Source organism: Microcaecilia unicolor, chromosome 5 (assembly GCF_901765095.1).
Source record: "Microcaecilia unicolor chromosome 5, aMicUni1.1, whole genome shotgun sequence".
NCBI classification, from domain to species: Eukaryota; Metazoa; Chordata; class Amphibia; order Gymnophiona; family Siphonopidae; genus Microcaecilia; species Microcaecilia unicolor.
The window spans coordinates 238421930-238442436 of NC_044035.1; the positions used below are offsets into that span (position 1 = coordinate 238421930).

General features: G+C 45.7%; 1 protein-coding gene across 1 annotated transcript in view; it reads left to right on the forward strand.

Moving 5' to 3' along the window:
* GRAMD1C (GRAM domain containing 1C) overlaps positions 1 to 20507 on the forward strand; it is a 429857-nt gene that overhangs the window by 394006 nt on the left and 15344 nt on the right. The window contains exons 15-17 of the mRNA XM_030203917.1: positions 3266 to 3323; positions 14259 to 14366; positions 18602 to 18707. Of these exons, the coding sequence (XP_030059777.1) occupies positions 3266 to 3323; positions 14259 to 14366; positions 18602 to 18707 (272 nt within the window). The remainder of the gene's footprint in view (positions 1 to 3265; positions 3324 to 14258; positions 14367 to 18601; positions 18708 to 20507) is intronic.

A 20507-nucleotide genomic window follows, 5' to 3' on the forward strand; every position in this document is an offset into this window, starting at 1 on the left:
CCATCCCTGCTCAGTCTTCAGTTGTTCTCTTTATGTATGCGTGCTTCTAATGAAGCTTTCCACCAAACCACCCATTGTGTTTTGGGAACCTCAACATTGTTCTGACCCAGTTGATGAAGCTGCCTTTGTAGCTGTACTGTACTATTCGAAGTACTTGGACCTGGAAGATCTTATTTTGGTGGCAGTACCTTCAGGATGTAGAATTTAGTGAGCTTCAGGCTGTAGTAACTAATCCACCCTATACAAGGCTTTTCATCAATAGGGTAGTTCTGTGCACTAATCCAAACATCTTTGCTAAGGGTGGTTTCAGATTTCACCTTAAATCAGTCAACTCATCCTTCCAACATTTTTCCTTTGGCCAACGACCACAAAGGTTAACATGTCTTAATTATTTGGATTGCAAACAAGACTTAGAATGTCTACCCAGCTTTTTGTTTCTTTTGACCCAATAAACCTGAGACTGCCTTTATAAAGCATACACTATCCAATTGGCTAACAGACTATGGGGCGGCATTTCGAAAAAGAAAAATGTCCAAAAATTGTCATAGAGCAGCATTTGGACTAATTTCTTCTCAAGCGTCCAAATCTATATTTTTAATCATATTTTGCAGGCATTTATCTATGTAATTCATCTGCAGTGCATCCAAATCACAAGGGGGCATAATGGGGGCATTTCAAAAGGTGGGATTAGGGTGTTCCTAACACTTGGACGTTTTACAGCCATAATGGAACAAAATCAAGATGTTTAGGGTGGAACCTTCAACATTTTGGTCTAGACCTGTTTTTATAACAAATAAGACAAAAAGTTGCCCTAAATGACCAGATGACAAGAGCGTTCAGGGATGCCCCCCCTTCCTTACCTCCCTCCAGTGATCACTGACCCCCCTCCCGCCCCCCAAAAATGTAAATAAAAATAGTACTCACCAGCCTCTGGTGACAGCCTCGATGTTATAGCCAGATTTATTAGATCAGCATGCAGGTCCCTGGAGTAGTGTAGTTGTCAGTTCAATGCACTGTAGACAGGTGGACCCAGGCCCATACCTCCCCCTACCTTTTACACTTGTGGTGGAAACTGTGAGCCCTCCAAAACTCACTAAAAATCCACTGTACCCATATATAGGTGCCCCCTTTACCCATAAGGGCTATTATAGTGGTGTATAGTTGGGGGTTATGGATTTTGGAGGGTTCAGCAGACAAGATAAGGGAGCAACGGTGAGATGTGTACCCGGTGGATCATTTATATGATGTTCACAGTATGCCACCATTGCTCTTCTGAGATGTCAGGGAGACCAGTCTGCTAAAAATGCTGGGCTCCTCCTACATCCCAATGGCTTGATTTTGTGCATTTTTAACTGTGCAGTTTTATTTTTTTGAAATTGGCCCTAGAAAGATAATTGCACAAAAGCACACAACTTTGTTCGAAGTGGTATTTAAAAAAAAAAAAGAAGACATTTTTCCTTTTTTCCAAAATGGTTACATTTGGCTTGTTCGGATTTGGGATGTGTGTTTTTCTGTCCCTTAGCCCCCACTGGGAGAGAAAGCACTACAGCCCCAACAGCAGGTTGTCATGTCAGCAAATGCGCATCCTGAAAGACAAGGACTGCTCAGCTAACACCTCCCAGACATCACATATATACTGTTGCAAATTCATTTCTTATAAATCATGTGATTTTCCCATAAACTAGCACCATTAGGTTGCCTTATACCATATATGGATTGTTTCTGTATTCTATCAGTCTCTCCTGATGGGAGTTTACGTGCAAAAATCGGTACCTATGGCTAGTCAGTTATCTGTTCTGCGTGCACAGTCAGAACAATATCCTTGTGTCCTCTCTCTGGTCTCTCTCCACAAATGCAACATACTGGTAGGCTTCACTGTGTCCTCAGTCCCTTAGCAACTATCAAGGTTACATCACCTTATATGAAAAACATACTCAGCTGCAAACAAATGTTATGAATTATGAGTTCTCAGCTCCTGAGAAGGCAGTGATTTGTTAGCACAAGATGCTGAGTTAGTAGGCTAACTTGTGAGAAACCAAACAGTACAGGCCTTAGGCCTAGCCCTTAGTAACAGGCCTAAAAAAGAGGAAAGAATATACAGATGTTTAGCACAAAATGTCCAAAGTCCAACTTAGATGTTATATCAAAAATGCCCCTCCACATCACGTTGCCAAAACCTTGATGGTCATATCCAGGCTCATAGAAAGCTATTCTATAACTAGGCACCCACAAATTAGGTGCCTAGATGCAGCTCAATTGTAGAATATTAGCTTTAAGTTGGCATTATAGCGCCTACAGTTAGGCACACTCACTTATGCCTATCAGAGTAAATGTGCATACCTAATGCACCTCTTAGCTTGTAACTTACAGTATTCTGATAAGTTATTCTCATAAATATTAGTTCCTCCAATCCGAATGCCCCCATTGCATTTACTACACCAAGTAAGTTCCGTACACATAGCCTTGCACACAAAAGTGTACACTTACCCACCTAAGTGCTGGATTCTGTAATTTTGGCATCCAGAGAGCACTTAATATAGTCACTAAAGTTATAAAATGAAGGGGATAATGTCTGCATTGGTAGCCTACTTGAGAATGCCCTCTCTAGAGGAGATTTGCAGGGCTGCAACATGAGCTTTAGTTCATACATTTCTATCGCGTATTGTTTAGAGAGAAATTCCTAACATGATAGTAGGTTTGGCAGTTTGGCCCTCTTGAAACTCTTTTGAGGATTTAGAATATAACTCCGTCCCTCCAGAGCCCTGTTTTCTTCTATTCCAGAAACAACTCACCTAAATTGAAAACCTTTTTTGCCATAAAAAATGTATCTTGGCATCTGCCTGTTGCAGCACCTTTCATGTTTGCTCTCCTTTTTTGTTGTTGTTGCTGAAGGCCCTTTGTAGCTAGGGAGTCCCCTCTGTGAGGACTTGCTACCCTGCTTGTCCTCAGAGAAAACAAAGTTAGTTACATATAGAAGATGTTTTCCATGGATAGCAGGATATAAGCCTTCACATACCAGATCACCTTCTCTAGGAGTTGTCTTAAGCTTTGTTAAAGACTGCCAATGGAGAATAAATGCCACAAGTAAGTAACTTGATTTTATTTGTTGACCTTTATATCTGTGAATTACATAAAATGGTGGAAGCCTCTTAATGTATAGCTTTATTTACCGCCATACAGCTGTTCCTTTAACAGGACTTACTTTACTCCCTTTGAATGGGCTGGTTTTGGCCTCTTCTGATTCCATCCTTTATTTACCTAACAGGAAATGGGAACGAGACTACAAACAGGAGCACTGTCATTATTGTTGTGATGAGTGTCTTGTAAGTACATATTTTATTACACATTGACATAATTGAGACATGCAGATAAATGGAAGTATTTTAGAAAAAAAAATATATAATAATAATTGTGTTCAGGCAAGTATAATGGTGTAACATACAGGAAATTCTCCCCCTGCTGAATTTCAGGCTGAGAATTTCCTTTGTGTCATAAGTAACTGGTAGAGGATAGAGGGCCTCCTGTGACATCCACTGTTTCTGGGTGAGAACTGCGAAGGGGGGGGGGGGGGGGAGCCCGGGGAGAGTTCAATACAGTCCAAGCCAAAGGGGGAAGGTTGAGAGGGAGATTAAAGGGAAAAGGAAAAGAGTAAAGGGGTGTTTGGTTCCTGCCAAGGTCCAAAAGGGAATAAGGGAGGATTCCCAGACCTCAAGAAGTGGAAATTAATGGGGAAGAAGTGATATTGTACTTCTGCTTCAAAGCAGAAGTGTCAACTGATGACTCGCTCCCAGAAAGGGGAGAGGGAATGACTGGCACGTATCCTAGAGGGGAAAAAAAACACCCCAGGATGGCAGAAAGGGGACAGAAAACCCTGTACTTGAGGACAGGAAGAAGCAGGCAGTGGGGGTAGAATAGATCTTTCCTATAGGACCTGGTGTGACAACTTAAACGAATGGTGTTAGAGAGGGTCCTGAGTTATGAGTAATGAGGGGACGGGATGGGACAATACTGAGATAGTGAGATGGAGTAGTGAGTTAAAGAAGCATACCATAATCACTGTTGTTTGAACTGTAAATGTGTACAAAATTATACCCTTGTGAGCATCCTGAGACTTGTCCAGTGCGTTCGACATGGTAAACCATAAATACTACTAAGACTCCTAGATTACTTCAGGAATTGGCAGGACACATACTTAGTTGTATCAGGGTTTCCTAACCACTAGAACATATCAAGTGAAATCAAGCTCAAACATATCACCCCGTGGAAAGCAGAATGCGGAGTACCTCAAGGATCACCACTATCACCAATCCTTTTCAACCTAATGATGACCCCACTAGCCAAATCCTTATCCAACCAAGGCCTTAACCCTTCATCTATGCAGACAATGTCACAATATACATTCCTTACAATATATCTGACAGAAATCACCAACGAAATCAAGCTCAGCTTGAATATCATGGACTCATGGGCAAAAGCATTTCAACTAAAACTCAACACAGAAAAAACACATTGTCTCAGGACTCTCAGTCCCAAACAATATGAACAACGCACAACATAAACACCCCAGACTATACCCTCCCTATCTCAGACAGCATGAAAATTCTCAGTGTTATAATTGACCATAACCTCACACTAGAGAACCAAGTGAAATCTACAACAAAGAAAATGTTCCACTCAATGTGGAAACTCTAAACGCGTGGAACCATTCTTCCCAAGGGAAACATTTCGCAACTTGATACAATCAGTGGTACTAAGCCATGTAGACTACTGCAACAGAATTTATGTGGGATGCAAAGAACAAATTATAAAGAAACTTCAGACTGCTCAAAACACGGCAGCCAGGCTGATATTTGGAAAAACGCGATTCGAAAGCGCCAAACCCCTCCGAGAAAAACTGCACTGGCTCCCAATCAGAGAACATATTGCTTTCAAAATCTGCACCCTGGTTCATAAAATTATCTACGGTGAAGCCCCGGGATACATGACAGACCTCTACCAACCAGAAACACAATAGCATCAACACGAACATACCTAAATCTCCACTACCCAAGCTGCAAAGGACTCAAATACAAATCAACCTATGCATCCAGCTTTTCCTACATAAGCACACAACTATGGAACGCATTACCAAAAGCCGTGAAAACAACTTATAATCACCTAAACTTACGGAAATCATTAAAAACTAACCTGTTCAAAAAGGCATACCCTACCGACCCAACTTAAATGCCTGTACCCTGCAACAGAACGAAACCAAAGCTCGTAATAGACATATAGTAACTCTTCCTCTCTACGATTCCCTAATGCGTCTGTACACACGAACCTTATTCTACCACAACATTACTGTAGTTGTTCATACCAGAATTGGCGAACGCCTTTATGGTACTATGTAAGCCACATTGAGTCTGCAAATAGGTGGGAAAATGTGGGATACAAATGTAACAAATAAATAATTGTTTTATGATGGAAAAGTGAGGCACTGCAGGTCATTGTGCTACCATGGAGAAAAAAGAACCAAGTGTTTTCCTCTGTGTTCCACTATTTCTCCGAGGATAAGCAGGCTGCTTGTTCTCACTGATGGGTGATGTCCAAGGCAGCCCCTCCAATCGGAAAACTTTACTAGCAAAGGCCTTTGCTAGTCCTCGCACGCCAATGCGCGCCGCGCATGCGCGGCCGTCTTCCCGCCCGAACCGGCTCGTATTCGTCAGTCTTCTTTTGTCCGCGCTCGGGACGGTCATGTTTTGCGCCGTTTCGCGCCCCTCAGAGTTGACCCTCGCGCGTCTTTGCATTTTTCGCTGGGAAAAAAAAAATTAGTAGAAGACCTTTATGGTCTTTTCCCCTTTCCCGTGTTTCCAGCTTTTGCCCCGCGTAAGTTTCCTTTCGGGGTAGGCCTTTTTGAGGCCTCGGTTCGGGTTTTTTCTCTCCCTAATTTTGGTGCCTTTATCGCCATTACAAGTTTTGATTTCGCCGGCGTGATTTTTCCGCCCATGTCATCGAAGTCTCCCAGCGACTTCAAGAAGTGCACCCAGTGCGCCCGGGTAATCTCGCTCACTGATAGGCACGCGTCGTGTCTTCAGTGTCTGGGGGCTGGGCACCGCCCGCAGGCTTGTAGTCTTTGCGCCCTTTTACAGAAGAGGACTCAGCGAGATTGGCCCAGTGGAACGTGTTGTTCTCGGGCTCTTCGTCGGCAACAGCACCGGGGGCATCGAGTGCATCGACGTCGACAGCTTCCAGACCTTCGACCTCGGCATCGACTGCATCGAGGCATCGACCCTCTGCATCGTCGGTACCGAGACATCAAAAGGCTGCGTCGGCATCGGTGGTACCGGGACCTCCACTAGTGCTGATGTCGTCGGACGGTGGTGTTGCTTCGACTGGAGTGCAGGTGAGGGCTGTCTTCCCCTGCTGGTGGCGGTGGAGCCTTTGGGTGGGTCTCCCCCTACCCTGAGGGCTCCTGCGTTACAGCCCCCCCCCCGAGACCGGCCTTCTTCGGCCTCGGCCCCAAGGAAGCAACGGCCTGGATTCTACGTCCTCCTCGTCGGTACTGGGAAGTTCCGGTGACATGCTTCATTTGAAAAAGTCAAAGAAGCATTGACAACCGGTCTCCTTCCCGCCATCGGTACTGAGAGCTCTGGGTCGCCGAGGAGTCGGCACCCAGTAGGCATCGGCACCGGGAGGACCGCTCACCCTCTGTTCAGGAGGGTGTCGATGCGCTCCACCTTGGACAGCCCGGAACAGCCTCCACGCCCGGAACAGACTCTGACCTCGACGCCTGCATCGGCTTCCATGTCTTTCTCCACAGCCGCTCTGCACGAGAGTCTCCGGGCCGTTCTCCCAGAGATCCTGGGAGAGCTGTTGCGCCCTTCCTCTCCGGTACCGGGGGTGCTTGCGCCGGCTGGCCCCTTGCCCGGGGTGAGGTCTCCGACATCCGACTGCGGTCGCCTCCCAGGAAGGCTCCCCGACGACATCGGCGGAGGGAGCTTCGCCGGTATTGGCGAGGGAGTCTACCTCTCGACGCTCCCATCGTGGCCGCGTTTCCACGGAGTCGAGCCGGGCACGGCTTCAGACACAGGTTCATGAACTTGTGTCTGATACCGATGGTGAGGCCTCGTGGGAGGAGGAGGAGGACATCAGATATTTCTCTGACGAGGAGTCTGATGGCCTTCCTTCTGATCCCACTCCCTCCCCTGAAAGGCAGTTTCTCCTCCCGAGAGTCTGTCTTTTGCGGCCTTTGTCTGGGAGTTGTCTACGGCCATCCCCTTCCCGGTGGTTGTGGAGGACGAGCCCAGGGCTGAAATGTTTGAGCTCCTGGACTATCCTTCTCCACCTAATGAAGCGTCCACAATACCCATGCATCATGTCCTAAAAAAGACATTGCTGGCGATCTGGACCAAGCCTCTAAGTAATCCCCACATTCCCAAGAAGATCCAGTACCGGATCCATGGGGACCCAGAGCTGATGCGCACTCAGTTGCCTCACGACTCTGGTGTGGTGGATCTGGCCCTAAAGAAGGCTAAGAGTTCTAGGGAGCATGCTTCGGCGCCCCCAGGCAAGGACTCTAGAACCTTAGACTCCTTTGGGAGGAAGGCCTACCATTCTTCTATGCTCATGGCCAAAATCCAGTCTTACCATCTCTACACGAGCATACATATGCGAACAGTGTGCGGCAGTTGGGCAGGGCTTGGTGGACAAGCTCCCTCCTGAGCAAGCCAAGCCATTTCAGGAGGTGGTCAGGCAGCTGAGGCGTGCAGAAAATTCCTGGCCAGAGGGGTATATGATACCTTTGATGTTGCGTCCAGGGCCGCTGCTCAAGGTGTGGTGATGCGCAGACTCTCATGGCTGCGTGCCTCCGACCTGGAGAATAGGATCCAGCAGCGGATTGCGGACTCCCCTTGCCAAGCGGACAATATTTTGGAGAGAAAGTCGAACAGGTGGTAGAGCAGCTCCACCAGCGGGATACCGCTTTCGACAAGTTCTCCCGCCGGCAGCCTTCAGCATCTACCTCTTCAGGTAGACGTTTTTATGGGGGAAGGAAGACTGTTCCCTACTCTTCTGGTAAGCGTAGGTACAATCCTCCTTCTCGACAGCCTGCGGCCCAGGCTAAGCCCCAGCGCGCTCGCTCTCATCAGCAGAGTGCGCCTCAGCAAGGCCCCACGGCTCCCCAGCAAAAGCAGGGGGCGAGCTTTTGACTGGCTCCAGCAGAGCATAGCCGACATCAACGTGTCCGTGCCGGGCGATCTGCTGGTCGGGGGGAGGTTGAAAGTTTTTCACCAAAGGTGGCCTCTTGTAACCTCCGACCGTTGGGTTCTTCAAATAGTCCGGCAAGGATACACCCTCAATTTGGCCTCCAAACCTCCAAATTGCCCACCGGGAGCTCAATCCTACAGCTTCCAGCACAAGTGGTACTTGCAGAGGAACTCTCCGCCCTTCTCAGCGCCAATGCGGTCGAGCCCGTGCCATCCGAGCAAGAAGGGCTGGGATTCTATTCCAGGTACTTCCTCATGGAAAAGAAAACAGGGGGGATGCGTCCCATCCTAGACCTAAGGCCCTGAACAAATATCTGGTCAAGGAAAAGTTCAGGATGCTTTCCCTGGGCACCCTTCTTTCCATGATTCAGGAAAACGACTGGCTATGCTCTCTGGACTTGAAGGACGCCTACACTCACATCCCGATACTGCCAGCTCACAGACAGTATCTGCAATTTCAGCTGGGCACACGTCACTTCCAGTACTGTGTGCTACCCTTTGGGCTCGCCTCTGCGCCCAGAGTGTTCACGAAGTGCTTGGCTGTAGTAGCAGCGGCGCTTCGCAGGCTGGGAGTACACGTGTTCCCCTATCTCGACGATTGGCTGGTGAAGAACACATCCGAGGCAGGAGCTCTACAGTCCATGCAGATGACTATTCGCCTCCTGGAGCTACTGGGGTTTGTGATAAATTATCCAAAGTCCCATCTTCTCCCAGAACAGAAACTCAAATTCATAGGAGCTCTGCTGGATTCTCGGACGGCTCGTGCCTATCTCCCAGAGACGAGAGCCAACAACTTGTTGTCTCGTGGGTGCGAGCGTCCCAGCAGATCATAGCTCGGCAGATGTTGAGATTGCTGGGCCACATGGCCTCCACAGTTCATGTGACTCCCATGGCCCGCCTTCACATGCAATCTGCTCAATGGACCCTAGCTTCCCAGTGGTTTCAGGCTGCTGGGGATCTAGAAGACGTGATCCACCTGTCCACGAGTTTTCTCAAATCCCTGTATTGGTGGACAATTTGGTCCAATTTGACTCTGGACGTCCTTTCCAAATTCCTCAGCCACAAAAAGTGCTGACTACGGATGCGTCTCTCCTGGGGTGGGGAGCTCATGTCGATGGGCTTCACACCCAGGGAAGCTGGTCCCTCCAGGAACGCGATCTGCAGATCAATCTTCTGGAGTTACGAGCGGTCTGGAACGCTCTGAAGGCTTTCAGAGATCGGCTGTCCCACCAAATTATCCAAATTCAGACAGACAACCAGGTTGCCATGTATTACATCAACAAGCAGGGGGACACCGGATCTCGCCCCCTGTGTCAGGAAGCCGTCAGCTTGTGGCTCTGGGCTCGCCGTTACGGCATGTTGCTCCAAGCCACATACCTGGCAGGCGTAACAACAGTCTGGCCGACAGGTTGAGCAGGATTATGCAACCTCACGAGTGGTCGCTCAACTCCCAAGTAGTGCGCCGGATCTTCCAGGTGTGGGGCACCCCTTTGGTAGATCTCTTTGCATCTCGAGCCAACCACAAGGTCCCTCAGTTCTGTTCCAGACTTCAGGCCCCCAGCAGACTGGCATCGGATCCCTTCCTCCTGGACTGGGGGGAAGGTCTGCTGTATGCTTATCCTCCCATACCTCTGGTGGGAAGACTTTGTTGAAACTCAAGCAAGACCAAGGCACCATGATTCTGATTGCTCCCTTTTGGCCGCGTCAGATCTGGTTCCCTCTTCTTCTGGAGTTGTCCTCCGAAGAACCGTGGAGATTTGGAGTGTTTTCCGACCCTCATCACACAGGACAAAGGGGCGCTTCTGCATCCCAACCTCCAGTCTCTGGCTCTCACGGCCTGGATGTTGAGAACGTAGACTTTGCCTCTTTGGGTCTGTCAGAGGGTGTCTCCCGCATCTTGCTTGCTTCCAGGAAAGATTCCACTAAGAGGAGTTACTTCTTTCTATGGAGGAGGTTTGCCGTCTGGTGTGACAGCAAGGCCCTAGATCCTCGCTTTTGTCCTACACAGACCCTGCTTGAATACCTTCTGCACTTTTCTGAGTCTGGTCTCAAGACCAACTCTGTAAGGGTTCACCTTAGCGCAATCAGTGCATACCATTACCGTGTGGAAGGTAAGCCGATCTCAGGACAGCCTTTAGTTGTTCGCTTCATGAGAGGTTTGCTTTTGTCAAAGCCCCCCGTCAAACCTCCTACAGTGTCATGGGATCTCAATGTCGTTCTCACCCAGCTGATGAAACCTCCTTTTGAGCCACTGAATTCATGCCATCTGAAGTACTTGACCTGGAAGGTCATTTTCTTGGTGGCAGTTACTTCAGCTCGTAGAGTCAGTGAGCTTCAGGCCCTGGTAGCCCAGGCCCCTTACACCAAATTTCATCATAACAGAGTAGTCCTCCGCACTCACCCTAAGTTCTTGCCAAAGGTTGTGTCTTTCCCCGTCCTCATTCCTGCCCTGCTGAACGTCAGCTGCACACATTGGACTGCAAAAGAGCATTGGCCTTCTATCTGGAGCGGACATAGCCCAACAGACAGTCCGCCCAATTGTTTGTTTCTTTTGATCCCAACAGGAGGGGAGTGGCTGTGGGGAAACGCACCATATCCAATTGGCTAGCAGATTGCATTTCCTTCACTTACGCCCAGGCTGGGCTGGCTCTTGAGGGTCATGTCACGGCTCATAATGTTAGAGCCATGGCAGCGTCAGTGGCCCACTTGAAGTCAGCCACTATTGAAGAGATCTGCAAAGCTGCGACGTGGTCATCTGTCCACACATTCACATCTCATTACTGCCTGCAGCAGGATACCCGACGCGACAGTCTGTTCGAGCAGTCAGTGCTTCAGAATCTGTTCGGGGTTTAGAATCCAACTCCACCCCCCTAGGCCCATGTTTATTCTGTTCCAGGCTACGCTTTCAGTTAGTTGGATAAATTGTTAGGTCAATCTCACTTATGTCCTCGCCGTTGCAAGGCCCAATTGACCATGTTTGTTGTTTTGAGTGAGCCTGGGGGCTAGGGATACCCCATCAGTGAGAACAAGCAGCCTGCTTGTCCTCGGAGAAAGCGAATGCTACATACCTGTAGAAGGTATTCTCCGAGGACAGCAGGCTGATTGTTCTCACAAACCCGCCCGCTTCCCCTTTGGAGTTGTGTCTTCCCTTGTCTTTGTCTTGCTACATATGGGACTGACGAACACGAGCCGGTTCGGGTGGGAAGACGGCCGCGCATGCGCGGTGCGCATCGGCGCGTGAGGACTAGCAAAGGCCTGTGCTAGTAAAGTTTTCCAATTGGAGGGGCTGCTGTGGACGTCACCCATCAGTGAGAACAATTAGCCTGCTGTCCTCGGAGAATACCTTCTACAGGTATGTAGCATTCGCTTTATATTCCTATGCAGTGGCGGGACATGTGCAGAAAGTTCTTGGAGAACTTTCTTAGCTCTGAAAGGCCTGGATCAGTGATGTAGCCATGGCATCACATCAGCTGTGTGGCTGAAGAGTCTTCTGTTCATGGAGAATAACTAAGGTATTATCTGCAATACTATACATTGAAAAACCAGCCCTAGTAAGGTCAGCCTCCAAGCTATGAAGGTAAACATTAAATGGTACAGAGGACAATGGAGAACCCTGTGGAACTCCGCAGGGATCACGCCATCTGTTTGACCACACTGCCCAAGCCTGCTGCTTTACTGGAAGCCTCTCTTTTGCCACAATCCGCTCCGGCAGAAAAAGAAAATTGTGGCAGAGGAGGGGCTCCGGGTCAGCCGCAGGCAGTGTGTGGGAATCGCTGCCACTGCTGGCAACTCTTTCAAGAGAGAGTCCCTTGTTGAGGGAGGGAGAGAGATGCAGGACCTCAGGAGCTTCCGTGCCAGTGCTGTTAAGGGTGCACTGCTGCTGGGTGTGCCTGAACCCACCCATGGTTATGCCTTTCCTTGGGGAGAACCTCACCCACTCCTGTTTTTTTATCCCTTGGTCTGGAAATTATAGGGCCTCTTGGGTAATGTGTCTTACCCTTTCATGTGATGCCATTGGTGTATTGTTAAACCCTGGGCAGAGCACTGATCCCTAGCTTCTTAAAGTATACACGTCCTGCTGGTAAACTCCCCTCCCCCCAAATCATAAAGGGCAAGACATCCATAGCATTTTCTTGAACTCTTAGCCATTTGCCAGGTCAGGGTAAGCTTCTAGGAGAATTGTTGGAGCGCTATCCCCTACCTTCATTGGATCCTAATCTCCTGTTTCCCAAGTATAAAGGGTAAAGCTTCCTCTCCTGTTTCCTTTAATCCAGTGGGGATTTTATTTCGTACCTTCAGGGCACTATCTCGTCTACCCTCTCCCCTTTAAAACTCAGGGTGCATGCTTTCAGGGTTTTTCACCAGTATGTGTGTAAATAAGATTCTCCGAGGACAAGCAGGCTGCTTGTTCTCAGAATTGAGTCGTTGTCCATGGCGGCCCAGGAACTGGCAAAGAAATTTTGCAAGCAAAAATAAAGTCTTTCGGCACTGTTTGCTTTGGTATGGGGATAGGAGGGGGAGGACTGGGAAAAAAGGGGAAAATAGTTGTTGATGAGAATAAAAAACAGTGCACTGGTGTGTTGATTTTTGCTGTTGTGGCTTTGAAACTGTAATAAAGTTTTATTAAGCTGGTTGTTAAACTGGGATGGGGAGATTAGATAAATATCTTATATATACTTGTGTGTTATTTTTGTCTGTACTATGCACCTTTGTTGTAAACTGCTTAGATGTTTAGTCTAGTTTACTTCATATACCGCTTTTAAACTCTTTTCCCCACAACTTCTACATTTCTGCCACTTATTTTTGTCAAAGTTTGCCATTCCTCCCCCTTTTCTGCCATCTCTATCCCTCCTCTAACAGATCCAAGTATGGCTGTGTCCCATTCACAGAACTCATTGACCACACTGTCTAAGTCTGCTTCCAATATTTGGGCTTCCAGATCTGGAACCTTATTGCCTAGATTGTGAACATGTGTTCTCAGAACCTCCCAGCTATTTTTGGATGACTTGCTGTACAAACAGCTGAATATCACTGGTTATCTGTAGAGCTGGTGGCAATCAGTGATCTATATGTATATTCAGCACTGTTCGCTAGCCAGATAGCCGCACTGCATATATGTATGAGGTTTTTTTTGTTGGGTTTTTTTTATGTCATGGTCACTGTTAACAGAACTCTTACTGCATTGGCTGAATATTGACCCAAGTACTTCTGATTTTTTTTTTGTCCTAAATTGTCCAAGTCTCAACACAAGAAGTCCTCTCCACATTCTAGCAGGGGTGTAGCCAGATGCCCAAGGTGGGTGGGCAGAAGAACCTCACCCTTCCCTCACCTCACAGGTGATTCGGTCTCTCCTGCCCACCTACATGCCATATGATCTCTCAACCCCCCCCCCCCCCCCCACCCCTTCCTGTACCTTTTAAATAGCAGACCTTCATCGGCAGCAAGCAGCAACTGATACCCACTGGTTTTACCGGCTTCACAATCTTCCCTCTAGGTGGGAGTACATCAAAGGGAAAGCTGTGGGGGTGGCGCATGTAGTATGTTTCAGTTGTTGCTCTCTGCCGGCGAAGATCTCCTATTTAAAAGGTACATGGGAGGGGGAGAATTGGGAGTTCTCAGCTCGCATGGCTTGGGGATCCCCTGCTTGGGTGGGCCTGGGCCCACTCATGGCTACACCACTGCATTCTAGATTGCAAATGAGCTCTTGTTTCTGTCTTAAAAGAATGGAATCTGTCAGGACATCTATGCAGGTTTGAGCTCTGGGAGAACTGTTCCCTCATCCACTTGTGTGCCTGATTAATCCTGTTTTCTATGGAGAACACGTATTAAATGTGATCCTTTTGCTATCTCTGATCACCTTAGCATGTAGTGTAATAGACTAGGAGGTGGTAGTGCAACAATGTACGGTGAAGTGGTCTAATGTTACCGTCTTGCACTTGCAGCAGTTCGAACTGTTACATTTAGTTGATAATCTGATAACTAATTAGTCCTGCATTTTATTCTTTTTGTGCCTAGTTTGCTTTTGCTGATCCTGCTAAACGTGACACTGTTTCTTAAACTGTCCAAGATTGAACTTGCAGCTCAGTCCTTCTACCGGCTTCATTTCCAGGAAGAGGCTCTGAAGTAAGTGTTCGATTTATTCACATATTTACTTAATGGAAAAACATTCCCAGATAGCACGAAAAAAGGTATTAGGGTGTCTGCTGCATCTGTGACACAAAGGGCTCCCATCTTATGCAGTCTCGATTGTGGGGTGTAAGCCCTAAAGATCAAACAGAAATCCGTAAGAGCAGAGAACCCTATGGCCCCACGAGGATACACAGGCAACAGGAAAAAGTGGTTGATGGACCATGGGTTTCATAGACCAGAGAGGCAATCTTAAGTCGAACGCTGTGTTTCGGCCACAAGGCCTGCTTCAGGCGTCTTAAAAGCAGATATACATTTATAAATAAAGGAACTTGTACAGTAAAAAGCACAACTACATAATATTAAAAAATGTATAAAAAATATTTAAAAAATTTAAATTCAGGATTAAGGTAAGTACTTGTTAATATATAAATATATAATTTAAAATAATTTTTAAAATATGTAAAGTAAGTAAACAAATATATACATATGTAGATATCACAAAAATGTACATGCAAAGCAGATAAATACATAGACAACTAAAATTCCATAAAACGAACCAATACATAAGTCATGGGTGACAATTGTAAAAAGTATGAGCATAATGTATTATGTGGTGTGCTGGTAAATTTTTAACAACAGGCTCTCTCCCCGGTCCACCTCAGCGCCCCCCCCCCCCCCCCCCCCCCCCATCCACCACTGCGGCCCCCCCCCCCCCAAATTGCAGAGCTGGCTATAGCCGGGGGGGGGGGGGGGGGGCAATGCATTACTCTCTCCAGGAAAAAAAAATTAAATGATCCCAGGTTCCAATCTAATTCATGTTTAATATGGGATAAAATGCCATAAATAAGTAAATATAAATTTTTAACGTTCAGCACCTGATTCTCAAAGTGGACATATTCCAAACACTATAATGAAAATAAAATTATTTTTTCTACCTTTGTTGTCTGGTGACTTTGTTTCTCTGATCATGCTGGCCCAGTATCTGATTCTGCTGCTCTCTATCTGTTCCCTTGACTCCGTTTCCAGGGCTTCCTTTCCATTTATTTCTTTTCTTTCCTCCTTTCTTCTTCATTTCTGGTCCTCCGCAGACTTGACTGTACAGTGGATCCAGCTTCTGCCTATTTTCTCCATCCATGTGCAGTTTCTCTCCTCACTTCCTTTTCCCTCATCTAATCTCCTTCCTCTATCTTCCCTCAATGTCTAGCATTTCTTCTCTCTCCCTTCCCTCCCCTCCATCCATGTCCAGAATTTCTCTTGCCCTCCCCTCCATCCATGCCCAGCAATTCTCTTCTCTCCTCTGCCCTCCTCTGCCCATCCATGCCCAGCAATTCTCTCCCCTGCCCTCCTCTGCCCTCCTCTGCCCATCCATGCCCAGCAGTTCTCTCCCCTGCCCCCCTCTGCCCATTTATGCCCAGCAATTCTCTCCCCTGCCCCCCCTCTGCTCATCCATGCCCAGCAGTTCTCTCCCCTGCCTCCCTCCCCTGCCCTCCCGCTCCCATCCATGTCTAGCGATGTCCTTCGCCCCCACCCTCCCCTGCCACTCCCATCCGTCAGTTTCAATTACCTCCCTCGAAGCGCCGCATTATTTAAGACCCTGCTGCCCGTCTCCAGCTGCCTTCCCTGCTTGCTTTTGAGGAGTTCGCGCCCTTAGTCCCGCCGTCGCGGAAAAAGGAAATGACGTCAGAAGGCGGGACTAAGGGCGCGAACTCAGAAGCAAGCAGGGAAGGCAGCTGGAGATGGGCAGCAGGGCTTTAAATAAGGCGGTGCTTCAAGGGAGGTAATTGAAACTGACGGGAGCGGCAGGGGAGGGTGGGGGCGAAGGACATCGCTAGACATGGATGGGAGCAGGAGGGGAGGTAAGCATGGCGCCCTCCTGCCATGCTTACCTCGTGCAATGGAGCTGGCTCGCCATATATATATATATATATATATATATTCAAAAAAGTTTACTGACCTTACTTTAAAAAAATAAACTTCAGAATTCAAGATGTAAAGTATTTCCAAAAATATCCAGTAAAGTGGTCTATATACATAGACAGGGTGTGTGATCCAAAACTTTTTAAGTGATATGTCTATTTGAACAGAATATATGCCCTAGATTGAGGGACAGCACTGTGTATGCAAAACGATGCTCCGAGGGGGGAGAAAATACAAAAATCCAGTCACAAATAAAGCTACGAAAGGTGTACATCCATTAGAACGTAAAAAGAGTGATAAGTACGTGGGTGGTATATGAAAGATAGAATTACAAAATATGGGAATGAATATCAAGTATAATATAGAGGGAGAGGACATAAGACAAAATGTACATTATAGAGAGACTAAGAGAATCAGTAATAACGGCAACATACTTAACTGCATCTAGTGGAAAAGCAAAACGCAGTGACTTATATGACTGCTCATAAATAATGATAAAAGGTGAAAACCAGAACATGTGACATGCAATATGAAGACAACAACAATGAAAAGACATAACCCTAGCATCATGTAGTCGGTTATGTTCTGTTTAAAGTGCTAAATGGACTGCGTCGTGTATGTATTGCTGTAGATGCAGCATCAAGAAAGATCGATGAAAAAAAGGTAAGAAGTCTTACCAAGAAAAAGACCTTTGGTGGTGAATGATGTGTGTCTTCAGGTCTAGTAGTAAATGAAGTTAAAAACAGCAGAGCAAACTGGTAGAGTATTATCTTTTTAATGAACAAAAGAGCGCCAAAACAAAAAGGATATGATGTATGTGGTTGGAAAAGCATGACGTATAAAGGAATGAAAAAACGTAATGTGTTATGACTGTCTTAAAGTAGCGTCACTAAATATACAGAATCTACTGCAAAACCCTAAAATCTGGTTAATGAATGAACAATGGGTGGCTTAATCGGAAATGCATAGTCACTATTACACTGTGTGAAAAGGTATGTAAATATATGTTACTTGAATTCCTGAGCACCTAAAGTTTCAAATGCAAGGTGGCTATTGTGTCTATTGAGCATGATAATAAAACAAATCCTTAGGTAGAGTGATCCCCTCCCACAGAATGCCCTTTCATACCCATTTTTCTGTACATAAAAAACATACATTTACCAGAGTACATATTCAGTTTTATATGTGCAGTTCTGCTGAAAATAAAACCAAAGCGATTCTGAAACATCTGGCACAGCACCAGATGTCTAAGTGCTGTTTGAAAATAGACATCATATATGATCTGGAATGAAGTTCAAGTAGAGCACAAAGAGTAGCGTGATCAACACGACACTTCCAAAACACCAGGGGGATGGATGGTGAAAAAAATGGTTCTTTATTAATGGATGAGACTCGACATGGCACCGTGTTTCCACAAACAACGCCTGCCTCAGGAGTCTGTATGCTGTAAAAAAAAAATGAGTTGATCTGCATAGGTAGGAGCACCAAATCAACTCTGATGATTGATAAGTGTGCCAAACACTAAGTTGAAATAACGAGTAAATCAAGAGATGAAAAGTAAAGCGCACTGTGTGCCGAGCAGAAAAACACTATGCTCGGCGCACAATGCGCTTTACTTTTCATCAAGATTTACTGGTTATTTCAGCTTAGTGTTTGGCACACTTATCAATCGTCAGTCTTTTTAAAGACTTGATTTGGTGCCCCTACCTATGCAGATCCACTCTTTTTTTTTTTTACAGCATAAAGACTCCTGAGGCAGGTGTTGTTCACGGAAACACGGTGTCTTGTCGAGTCTCATCCATTAATAAAGAACCATTTTTTTTTTTCATCATCCATCCCCCTGATGTTTTGGAAGTGTCGTGCTGATGATGCTACTTTTTGTGCTCTACTTTTCCTTCCGTAGCTTATCCAGTTTCTCCACTTTTGTGGTTTTTCTCTTTCCTGGAATGGAGTTCAACATTTGAAGTTATACGTGACTGCACAGTTAAATATTGACCTCTGCATGTTTCCAATGTGTTTGGAAACAAACAGCACAATTCTAGCATTTATCTATCACTGTGGTAAGTAGGTCCCAAAGAGAATGATTCATGAATGGAATGGAATGGAATGGAAGTGGTAAAAATAATCAAAAGAGTGTTAGTATAGCTGGCAAACATTTGGAATATAAATGTAAATTAGTCTGACAGTTGCATTAGGGAATGTCTTGGTCCTGAAAATGCCATTCCAGTGATATATGAAATTTCTGTATTGGTTCCAGGCCACACACAATGTGAGGCAGTCGTGTGTTCTAATATTTTGTCCTGTTGGTTCAGGTTAACCTCAGATGGCATAAGAAGAGAGGAACTGCTCCAGCAGGACAAGGAACCTGTTCATTGTTTAAAGGGGGTACTACAGGACTCCATAGCTACACTTGAGCAGGTAAGACTAAAAGAGCACTGTCTTTTTCTGACAAAGACAGTGTTTTCAAGGGGTTTTGCTTTGTACATTGTTTCCCAGCCTTTTCAAGAATGAGGCGCACCTACATTTGCTGGGATACCAAGCTCTGTGGAGTAGGCATTGTGGACATAGGATGGTCTAAAAGTTGAGAATAATAAAGAGGCTGCAAACACTTGGAGGCTCAAGAGTGGGAAGAGTGGGAATTAATGGCTGCCCATTAATTCTCACAGGTTGGAACCCATGATATAATGAACCAATGTTGACAATTATGAGAACATATAAGTGAAACATAAAAACATTTCGATGACATTCTCACAGGAAGTGAGTAGGGATGGGTTAGGTAGAAACAAGAAGAGCTGGGTAGGTGAGAAACAGTGAGAGATGGAAGGGTGATAGAGTGTGACAAAGCAATATAATTTTGTGGTTTATAATGTGCTAGACCAGATCTTTAAGTGCTGTCTGGTGAACATATTTCATCATTTTGATTTCAAATATCTTGTTCCTGGACTGGCTTAAAATTTCCTTTTAGTATTCTCATAAAATCATTGATGGGTGTACACAGATAGCAACCTTTTGGAAGTCTTATCTTAGAAACAGCTCTGAGTAAACGCACATTATCCTAGATTGAGTTCTAATTCCATCAGCTAATGTAAACCCACAGCACTACACAAGAGCACATGGCAAACATATAACCTGATGCACACGTCCAGCAGATGGTCAGTCAGACCCACAGAGGTGACATCCTGATTGGCATTATGACCTCTCTCCAATGTAGCACTCTTCTTCACATTTTTTGCATTGAACGATATATACTAAATTTGAAGATAATCATATAGGATCACCTTATGCTGAATGCTTTTCCCAATACACAACAGAAGCTATTACAAAATTAAATTAATTCTAACTCACAACTATTTTCTTTAACAATATTGTCTATCTACAAATCGTGGGCACTGCAATGGGCACCAGGATAGCACCACAATAAGCAAACTTCTTTGTGGCAGAACTGGAAGAGACATTTTTGGATAAATACCAGACTAAACTCCTAAACTACTACCGGTATATTGATGAGTTTTTTATGATTTGGACTGGGGGAGAAGATACTCTCAAACAATTTTTACAATCAAATTCAAAATTGACTATTCCTCAGACAAAGTCAGCTTGCTAGACATCACAGTTTCCATCAACAGTGTCTATATACAAACATCTATATACAGGAAAACTATGAACACATGCAGCTACCTCCACAACTCCAGCTTCCATGCTTTGCATATAAAAAAAGAAATCCATTATATACTGTCAAGCCACATGTTACCATCGTATCTGCTCTGACCCAAGAGACAGAGATAAACACCTCAAAATCCTGACTGAATCCTTCAAACAGAAGGCTACAGCCCCCAAATTATTTCCTCGTCCCTTGAAACACCCAGAGAAAACCTATTGCAATACAAAGAAAATAAATCTACTTGAGAGAGTTCTCTTTGTAGTGACATACAATCCAGAGCTGGTAAAACTGAGAATAATCATAAAAGATTTACAGCCACTAACATGGAAAAAATATTCAGCATAAGGGGATCTTACACATGCTTATCTTCAAATGTGATATACGTCATTCAGTGCAAAAAGTGTGAAGAAGGGTGCTATATTAGAGAGACAAGCCAGATGCTAAAGACAAGAATTAATTTACACAGACATCATATTGAACATCACAATGCCAACCAGGATGTCATCTCAGTGGGTCAGCACTTTACAGAACCAGAACACTGCATCAATGATTATATG